Here is a 10,454-nt window from a genome sequence, read left to right as displayed (position 1 = left end):
ATTGTAACAGAAACACCACAATCTCAACACTTTGTTTTGTGCCATGAACAAAGATTTCTCACAGTGTTATCTGGGGGGGGGCCCTCTCCCTTGGCCTCGGCCCCGCCCAGCACCTGGACCCGGCATTTGCCCCGGTCCTCTTGGTCCGGGCGGCCGGCTCACCGGCCCTCGAGCGTTGGGGTTGGGCGATGCCAGGGCCACATCTTTCTGCAGGTTAACGCCCTTACCAGCTGAGCCGGGCTTCGTCTTTGTTGGCTTTGCTTCTGGCTCTTGTTCCTTTTCTGTTTAGACAGAGACAGTGAAGAGGCAGCTGAATCTCTACATTTCTAGTCGTAGTTTGTTTTCAATTCACACCATGAATACTGATGTATTCGTGGTGTGTTAGTATTTAACGTAAACCAACGAATAATTTCTTAGTATTCAATGTCCAGAGGGAATTGTACTTTTACATAATGGTGTGGGGGGAAAACCTTTTATTAGCAACAGATAAACGGACACAATACTTCTCAGTATTTATCTTAAATTCTAAATGTATTTATTATGGATAACATTTTACTTCACATATCTGGATAGGATGATCAGCTGCTCAGTGTACTGACCTGGCTCTGGTGCAGGGGGCATCAGCGATCGGTTCGGCAGCAGGTCCTCCAGGTCTTTCATGACCTGATTGGTGCTATCCGTGTTATTCCTACGGTTCTTCTCTTCATCCCGAGCCTAGAGGTGGAAATGGAGGGAGGCGGTGGAAAGAAATACAATTCAGAGGCATTCAGGACATGAGAGAAAATAAAGATGAGATACAAGATTGTTAAATGTGCTGTTATTGAAGGTGTGCAAAGAAGGTACCTAAAGGAAAAGGCTGGAAATATTTTATATTTTTGATATTGTTAACAATATCATTTGTCAGTCTTTCAGTAGTGTCTGACTTCTGTATCCTGTCTGTGGCTCTCAGCTCCAGGCCCTTTTGTTACAAATGAAGACAACAATCTTTAAAAAAGGTCACAGATGTATAGTTTAATTTTTCAAAAAGGTCCTGTAATCTTCTAAAACAGCTGGTCAGTGTCATTTTTAATAAATGTTGAGGGCTATTTTCAGCTGTCGATTTAGACATATTTTGATGGTCACATGAGTATTTCCAGCTGCAGGACGTTATATGCAGGAGTGAATAAATATAGACTATCACCAGACATACCCTGATTTGGTTGAAAATGAAAAATGCTGCAGAGTTTAGTTTGCAGGTAGGCAATAATATCCCATGAGCCACTCAGGTTTGTTAAAAGCAACTGTAAGCTGCACTTCTTTGTTAAATATTTTATCTAAATTATTGTGATATTTCAGCAGCCTGCAGTTCTGTGGCAGCGCCCCTCTAGCATATATGTACGGATTGTATAGTGTACTTTTATTTGCATTCTCTACTTTACCATCTGCATCTTCTTCTTCAGCTCCATGTTGGAGTTTTGGTAGGCCTTAGATACTGAGTTCAGGTAGTAAATGGCCAGTCTGCAAAGGAGAAATTACAGGATTTGTCATTTTTCAGTGTCTGCAAGCCAACATAGGAAGTTTTGCAGCCTTTTTAGACACACAATAACAGCAACCATTCATTTGTGTAATCACACATTTGCATGTGTGTGTGTACGATTGGCATGTAAATGTCCAATTTACATCCGTTTAGTTAACATGATGTAAAAATCTAAAAAGGATTTATTTAAATTAGAATCATCTGTGTGAGTGTGTGTGTGTGTGTGATCCAGTGTGTCTCCTATACACTCACACCATGAGCAGTACAGCTGGTATGATGAGGCCTGGGTTGGCTGCATAGCTGAAGAGCGTCCCCAAGAAGGCTGGCAGGTCCAGCTCGATCGTCTCCATGACCACATCAAACATCTTCGCCTTCCCACTGCAAACATCAGCACCGTCGACATAAGCGTGTATTAGCTCCTCTTACTCAATAATTTGTTATGTTTGACTCTTTTTTGCATGTGTTGCTACCTGAAGGGTCCACAGTCAAATGAAGGCGGCAGGGTCATGATGGTGTAGACGACAGGTAGCAGACTGAGGAAGAGGATGAGGAGCAGCAGACCCATGTAGAAGTTATTGGACTTGGAAGCCTTGAAGACTCTCTCATGGGGGACGTTGGTGGCCATCACAGCCCAGCACTGATAGTACATGGAGCTGAGGAGACGGAGCACATTGATGCCGACCAGCCCAGGAGCATAAAACGCACCCATCCTGAAATAAACAATGACACGGCGTCACGTAATGTGATCAGATGTTATGTAACAAACCATTAAATATGAAAGCTTGCCTTTTAAAATGATGCATAGCCATATATTTACTATAAGTAAATAGTATGGCTTAGTATGGCAGTAGTTAAATCAGGAACCAAGTTATGAGCTGTCATCAGTTGAATATGGGAAAAGACGAGGACAGAGGAGGAAGAGGATAAAATATAATACACAACAATTAAATACATAATTTTTCCCCCGCAGGATTGGGATCTTTTGTGGTCGTGCCATGATGATAAAGCAAAGAAAATACTGTATTATACAATGTAATATGGCAAACATGTATTCATTTATTCAAAATATGATGAAAAAGCAACAGCATAATAAAAACTGTGTAGTGGAACACAGTTAGGTCATGCATGTTACATACATTTTATTTAAAGCACTACAGCATGAAACTGCTGGTGGTCATCTCTATTCAAAGAGCTGATGGTGATGTGGAAACCTAACCAGTGGCAGTATCATTAATATTGACATCCTGTACCAACTCACACGTGACACTGCATATATGGAGCAGCATGCACCCATGCATGTATGACAATAAAGTTCGTACCAGATCATCCCTTGATTGAAGACCAACCCAAGGACATTACCGCTGATGTCAAACTCTCCATATGACGGCTGAAAGTGAACAGAGACGACGATTAATTGCTGTTTAGTGAAAGCTTTACTAATGATGATGTTTAGCTCACATTCAGCTCACATACGTTCACGTCTTAGGCCATAGTGAGAACAGCTAATCACAGGGTTAGTTTGATGTGCTAACAATGACTGTTAACAAGTTAATGTGATAATAACTGAACTTGAACCTGAAGAACAGGCGTAAATAATAAAATGAATGATGTGTATCTGCTTCAGTTTCAGGGTCCTGACTCGTAGATGTTGGCTCACTTTCACACTGTCACACTGGGACACTAGAATAGAACAGAGCCTTTGTTAATGTTATTAGAAAACACCTGTGATCTTCCTTCTATGACAAGACAAAATGTCTGCTGTGAAATATGTCTGTTGCTGAGTGAGAGCACTCACGGCTTGAAAGTAGAAGCTCACCACTTACTGGGCTGTTGACTATTAATTAGATTCACCCGAAGTAAACTATTTAAATCAAAACTAAACCTGTCCTGCTGGCAGACTTACAAATCCAGCCTCCAGGTCCCAGCACCAGCAGTAGTTGAGGAAGCGAACGATGACGGCTCTCGCAAAGTCACCAATCAGGATGGTCAGGTAGGACACCTGGATGTCCGACACTGTCAGCTTCACAAACTCCTGGAGGACAAATTCAGGAAGGTGCTTACAGATAATATATAATGTTACTAACTCTCTTATTAACTCGTGATTTCAATCATTTACAATCATGCTTGTGGCTAAAATGTGTTGTGTTGTTTTTGTTTTAATTACTATGCCGACGGCGGTCTCCCAGCAGGGTCCTCTGATGACATCAGCAGGGTTCATTGGGGGTGGGGTGGCCTCAGTGTCGTTGACCAGACGTGTGAAGTTGGCATAATACTCCTTCATGGCCCAGATGGAGGCGTTCTTAATGGCCTGCTCTTCTTCCAGCTACAAGGCACAAAGAAGTGAATCCGTCAACACTGACACAAGTTTCTACTCAAGCATGCTGAAAACATCTCAAGCTGAGATTTCATACAAGCATCGTCCTTTTATGACAGTCACACACACACACACGTGTTCACTGCTACCATACCTTGGTGTTGACCTCATCAAACAGGGCAAACAGAAAGGTGTAGAGGTTTCCCAGGAAGAGCGCGAAGATGCGTCCGAGCTGCCACTTGAGGGCGATTCGAGGATGGTAGTCCTCCAGCTCGGCGATGGACTCAAACAGAGGAGGACACACCAGACCCAGCAGAGACATGATGATCTCCAGCTGTCCAAAACATCTTCACATCATCTTCACTTCATAACAACACACCACACCATTTGATGTGCCTATTTTCTCACTGTAATTCTTACAGATCTTGTTTTTTGCTGAGTGGTTTGTGATGTACCCTGATGGCACATTAGTCTGTCTCCTTACTATGTTTGTTTTCTCAGTGTTGTATGTTACAGCACTGCATTTAGTATTAATTAGTAACAGGTATAATGGCAGCACTGGCACTAACAGTAGTAGGCGTAGCAGTGGTTGCAGTAGTTTAGCATGAGTAATATTTCACACAGAACCATCTGACCATCATTACCTCGTTCTTCTCGTACCAGCTGAGGTCGTCCCTGGTGGCGAAGTCCTGAGACCTCTTCACCACGAAATAGATGAGGTACCCACTGCCGCCGAGGCTGCAGGTGATCAGAACGTTAGCCAGGACTCTGAGGAACCTCCGCAGGTGGATGTTCTCATCCTTCTGGTTCTCCTGCTCGTCCACAATGGACTCCTGTTCTTGTCAAAACGGGAACAGAAAAGATTTACAGTCAGTAGAGAACTTTGTCACATATATCTGTATTAGCAACGTAGCACTGAGCTAAGATGTAGCTAAAGATACAGCACACGTGTCTATATATATGTTTCTTGTAAAGTGGTTGCCGTGGTTACCTTGAAGCTGGTGGTGATGGAGGCGTACTTGTTGTCTGCGGTCTCTGAGTTGCCTATGAGGTAATCCCAGCTGGTGAACATCTTCCATGCAAACGTGAACTCTCCTTCGTCTCCGTCTCCTCCGCCGACATCAGCGTTCTTGGCCATTCTGAAAAAACAAAAGCAGCCTTTGTTTTGGGCATTTCAGTTTCAATGCTTGCAATCAATAACAGTTCACGGGAGTTCACAGGGTGCACTGCAATAAATCAAGACCTCTAGATCTTTTCTGAGACTGGCTGGAGAATACTTTTATGATGGAAGTAACTGTTGGCATCATCATCTACTTAATGGCTGTGCAATTCGATGTGTTTTTTGGAGTTAGAAAAGATCAAATCCTCCACAGTGTAGAGGGATGGTGAGGGACTGGATGGCTTCTTCATTGGAAGAGTTCATGTCACTGTATTGTTTTGTGATGTTTCCTAAAATGCCAATAAAATATGTTTAAAATGTAGGCATGTAGGCAGACAAACCTGTATTTTATCGATATTTGCATCATTGACCAGCAAATTCACATATTCACAATTATTCTATCTTGATTAGTTTGCAATTTTAGGTCCAGTAGGTCATTGTAACAGAAACACCACAATCTCAACACTTTGTTTTGTGCCATGAACAAAGATTTCTCACAGTGTTATCTGGGGGGGGGGCCCTCTTCCTTGGCCTCGGCCCCGCCCAGCATCTGGACCCGGCATTTGCCCCGGTCCTCTTGGTCCAGCAATTTTTCCCAGCTCAAAAGACTTGGAATGATCAAAACTGGAGCTTGGGATTTCCCAGCATGAAGATGGTGACATTGCTCAGGGGTAACTGAAGCAACCTTTGACAGCAAACGAATGAAGAGCAACCATATGAAGCTCCCCAGACTCACGTGCGGATCACGACCATGAGGCTGTAGCCGAAGGTGCCGATCCCGACCATGAGGTAGGACAGAGGCAGCCTGAACTTCAGCAAGCCGATGGTCCTTTGGTTGTTGTAATATCCGTAGAACAGGACTGAATATTTGCAGTAGCCCTGAGGAAAGCAGAGGTGGCATCATTATTTACTTTTTACCTTTGTCCTTTCCCCACTTGTCTTCCTTTAGTGTCTGTGTTCATTTGTGCAACATGGTGGTGCAGCCATTTGAACCTGGCTACTGTCAGACAGCAGGAGCATTCCAGTTAAAGGAAGGTCAAATAAAAGAAAAATGTGGCGTTCTTTATCACCTGAAGAGCAAAATGCTAAAAGATTCATCGCAATCTTCATCGTATATGAGACTCACATTGAAGTCCATGAGGACAGAGTAGTCCTGAGCGGAGGCCTGCTCTGCCCTGGGTACAGTCTTCCTGGGAATAGACCCGTAGGGAAGGCCCATCAAAACCTGGAAAGGAAAAATAAATGTAGTAAAATTATATTTAAAGAATTGAATTTCAAATATCTCACTTCAGGGAAGCTTTTGCTACTTACTCATCTGTTTGTTGTATTTTTGTTCTTTTTTCTTTTATCCATTTAACACAAATAAAATAATAATAAATAGCCCAGTGTTTGGTTTACTCTTTTTATCTCTATAAGATATGATCATGTTTTTTTTTTTAAAGTGCTATATGAATACATATTATTGCAGCTTTCTCATTCAGAAACTTTTTCAACACGTTTTCACCTCAGGGATGACCATCAGTCCGAAAGTGAAACCAAAAAGCACCAGGTTCATGCCGTACATCCAGCGCAGGAAGATAAAGTAAGACGCCACAGATGACCCAAAGTGACCTGAGGGCATTGAGGAGATGTCTAAGCTCAGCATCTGTCCACAAAGAGTCGCTGTTCAGCCGGTAAACAAAACTTACTTTCCACCTCTTTGATCTTCCTCTCCCAGGGGATACAGGCTGTTCGGAAATTCTCAAAATCCCTCTGGAACTTGATCCATTTCTGGGATTTAAAAAAAATTCAAAGATTCAAAGTTACATAAGAAACACACACACACACAGAAGCAAAAAGCAGAGAAAAAATAGCAAGTCTGAATCTTTCTTGTGCCTGACCTTTGTCATCATGACTTTGTAGGCGTACCACTTCCTGCCTTTTCCTTTGCCCAAAGCTCCTTCAAACTTATCCACAAATTGTTGAGCCTCCCTGTGAAGAAATTAGGCCACATGTGAGATAAAAGCGCATTAATATGAGCTGGATTTATATTTTTCCACATGGATTTTCTTCTTGAGTCACAACAGGAAGATAAAACAACAGTCTGACGAAGACAAATATTAACTGAGTTAGTTTTGAGGTTTTGAGGAAAGTGCATATTTATTGCTTTAGGCGAAAAGTTTCACTACAGAAGTGCCCAATTAACATGTGCTAATTTGCATAATGTGAACATGTAGAACTTTCCATTTACAAAATGAAATGCATATGTTAATTTGTTAATTTTCCACCTACAAGTTGAACTCGGCAAATAGAGTTTGTTTTTTTTTGTTTCAAGGTGATTCTGGGACGAGGTGAAGAACCAGGACAGGTGTAAGAGATTACTTCAGGTGCGTGAGCCTTCGCTTCATCCTCCACGGCTTGTTCCTGATGTTGGCGATGAGTTTCTTCTTCTCCTCCACCTCCTCCATCAGTCGGGCCATCTCGCCCTCAGACATGGACTCCTCCTCCTCCTCATTAGAGTCCGAGTTGGAATCAGAGGAACTGGAGGAGAAAAGGTGGATGGAGACAGAGGGGGGAGTTTAGGAGGAGGAATTTGGAGAAAATTCACAACAATAATGGACTACTGTTGATTTATTCCACTTTGCCGGGAGATGTTTCTGTGATCGAATCAATACCTCAACTGCAGGATATCTAGTATAACAGGCAGACTTCCATTAGAATATCTACTTACAGTATGAGGCAGTGGCTCCCTACCTGGGGGTCTGGACCTTCATCAGGGATCATTAAATAAATCATATGGACTGCGAGATGATACTTACTTGGTTGTTTTGCTGCCTAATATATAATATGACTAAAATTAAAGAGAGAAATGACGTTTGTTGTGGATATTCATGCTCCCTTGAAGATAAGCCTCTTCCATTTTGGGCTATCTGCTAGCATCACCCTCAGACCAAATACTCCAGCTTAAGCTATTGAAAACTACTGGCCAGATTTCCATTTCAATTGGATTTTGCTGAGGATACTCATGTTCCCCAGAGGATGACTCCTGATGTAACTCCCCATGAACTTTTCATTCACAAGAAGCATCATCAAAATTCAATGAGCTGATTATCACGCACTTTACTGGGCACTTGACTGAGGATGAACCCTGTCCATTTTGAACCCTCCATGAGCTTTTCTATAGCACCATACGCAATGTGGATTGCCATAAAATTGGCTGAGCAGATTCGTACTTTCCAGAGGATGAATAAATGTTGAAAGTAGCAGAATCATTATAAGCTGTTCATCCCCAGACACTGGAGTGTGATAAAAACCTTCACCCTCCAGGAGGACTTGAATAGAAACACTTGTACTTGAGTAGATGTTTTGTGTTATTTTTACACTGGTTACTAAGGTGCTAATATGGCTGAGTAACAAAATCACAGGACAATGTTATTATTCATTGGAAACCTGGATCTTGATTGAAAGATGTTGAGTAATAAAATAACTAAACCTCTGGCCTACCTGTCCTTCTTCTTCTTCTTCTTGTCCTTGTCATTGTCCTTCTCTTTTCCCTTGCCCTTCCCTTTGGCACCCCCCTTTTTACCCTTACTGTCCTCCTCCTCCTCTTCCTCCTCCTCCTCCTTCTTCCCTCTTTTCTTTCCTCCTCCCTTCTTTCCCTTCTTTCCCTTCTCCACATCGCTGTCCTCCTCGTCACTGTCTTGGGCTTTGCCTCCTTTCTTCTTATTGGCTGCTCCTCCTCTCCTCCTCTTGGGAGCCTCGTCCTCGCTTTCATCGTCATCATCATCGCCACCGCCTCGTTTTTTGGTGGCCTTCTTCTTGTTTGCTCCCCTCCGTCTCTTAGGAGCGTCATCCTCATCTTCATCCTCATCTTCATCCTCACTGGCTGGTTTTTTCCCCCGGCCTCTTCCCTTTGCCCCTCCTCTTCCAGCTGCCTGTCTCCTGTTCCCTCTCCTCTGGGCACCGCCATCTACATTAAGACCAAATTAAACACACAAAACGCCTCTTTGGGTATGCTGGTTCTTAGATTAGACTCTAAACTGTGATTCTTTTCAAATCACTTGCATGAAACACTGTTTAATGCACTCACCGTCACTGTCACTCAAATCCCCATCTATCTCTATCCCAACTGAGGAGGAACACACAAAAACAACACAATCAATCAAATACAGCACAACAGACCATGAGCACATCCAGCTACAAAGCCATCAATTGTAATTCAATCTGGGATTCTTATGGTTGTTTCTTGCTGCACTGAGATCAGAGTTTGATCATTTTCTCGTGGTGGCCTTTCCAAAATTAGCAGTGGTGAAAGTTACTATATTCTTTTAAGATCAAGGAGTTGATAAGCAGACAAATGGCTGAATGTTTGAAGATGCCGATCCGGTTGTCTCTCTGACAGAGGCGCAACAATGTCACAGGATATGTTTAGAGCGCCGCTGTGTTTGAGTATGGCCTTACAGAGCCGCTAGCAAGGCCAAACAGTGAACTTGCATTTAGTGTTATATCCTGAGCAGCCCTCAAATTTAGTTGCAGGAACTCTGCCCAACAGCAGGTGGAGACCAATGGAAACTAAAGCAGAACCAAGGATGATTAAGTTGCTGCTTGTGGAAAAGGTCCAAAGGTCATGCAGGCAATGACGATCAACAACAAAATAGCCAATAATTTATATTTATATAGAAGGTAAAGTCAATTTTACAACACAAATCATTCTTTAGAAATTTGTTTGGATACAGCAAAACACGATTCTCTTCTGAAATGAACCAGGCTGCATCCCACATTGCTGTAACTGAGGAAAACAAATGAATCGTCTGATCTTGAACTTGAACTCACCCTCATCCATCGTAGCCGCATCACTTTTTCTCGGCATGATGAAGAATAAAAAGCTAGTGCCCTCTGTGTCCTCTGTAGCGTTCAGTCAGTCCACCCCCTCGGCAGGTTGGCTCTCTTCTGCCCAGGCTCCCCGCCAGCACCCCACTCAGGTATCTGACAGTGCCGTCACTATGACGACTGCTGCATGTGACCCACTCTACCTGTTCCCAGGTAGGTGCAGTCAATTCTGGAAACTTAAGGGGATCCAGTGTGGCTAACCAAGCAGAGGCTGTGTTGTTTTCCGAGAGCTGGGACATTTATGTTGTATTATTGCTACACAGAGGGGGTTAATATACAGGTCATATCATATTTACTCCCATATTGAATTTTTGAGGCAAGCAAAATGCATTCAGTGGAGCTCCATTAAGCCTTAGCTTTGACTATTGTGTCCTGTTTTGTTTTTCCTAAATGGCCAAAGAGGACCACGTCACCTAAAGTACCCAGAGACACTCTCACTCCTCTTGTTACTGGAGACCACACACATATACACACACACACACGCAAGACCAGACACCCTTAAGATTTAATGAAGGTTTAGGTTTCTCTATGCAAGGCTCATTAGGAATACAGTAAATACCCTGAGGTGACCTTGCAACTGCAATGTTTTATTGTTG

The 10,454-nt window shown here is 42.9% G+C and overlaps 1 protein-coding gene across 1 annotated transcript; it reads right to left on the bottom strand.

Moving 5' to 3' along the window:
- Positions 1-66: 66 nt before the first annotated feature.
- Positions 67-9,838, bottom strand: tmc2a (transmembrane channel-like 2a). The gene is made up of 20 exons (XM_070850559.1): positions 9,802-9,838; positions 9,059-9,097; positions 8,473-8,938; positions 7,351-7,509; positions 6,870-6,960; positions 6,678-6,759; positions 6,494-6,600; positions 6,116-6,214; positions 5,726-5,868; positions 4,822-4,969; positions 4,475-4,663; positions 3,985-4,164; positions 3,681-3,839; positions 3,420-3,548; positions 2,836-2,903; positions 1,987-2,226; positions 1,769-1,894; positions 1,419-1,497; positions 600-714; positions 67-281 (listed from the first exon to the last, which is right to left on the bottom strand). The coding sequence occupies exons 1-20, from the start codon at positions 9,836-9,838 to the stop codon at positions 67-69; spliced, it is 2,871 nt and encodes a 956-aa protein (XP_070706660.1).
- Between the last annotated feature and the right edge of the window lie 616 nt (positions 9,839-10,454).

Source organism: Pempheris klunzingeri, chromosome 19 (assembly GCF_042242105.1).
Source record: "Pempheris klunzingeri isolate RE-2024b chromosome 19, fPemKlu1.hap1, whole genome shotgun sequence".
NCBI classification, from domain to species: Eukaryota; Metazoa; Chordata; class Actinopteri; order Acropomatiformes; family Pempheridae; genus Pempheris; species Pempheris klunzingeri.
This window is presented reverse-complemented; position numbering and strand designations above follow the sequence as displayed.

Coding starts and splice junctions, on each gene's coding strand:
- tmc2a (XM_070850559.1), bottom strand. CDS start 9,838: ATGCCGAGAAAAAGTGATGCGGCTACGATGGATGAGG. Junction 6,601..6,677: donor GAAGATCAAAGAGGTGGAAA/GTAAGTTTTGTT, acceptor CAATGCCCTCAG/GTCACTTTGGGTCATCTGTG. Junction 1,498..1,768: donor CCAGCTGTACTGCTCATGGT/GTGAGTGTATAG, acceptor TCTCCTTTGCAG/ACTGGCCATTTACTACCTGA.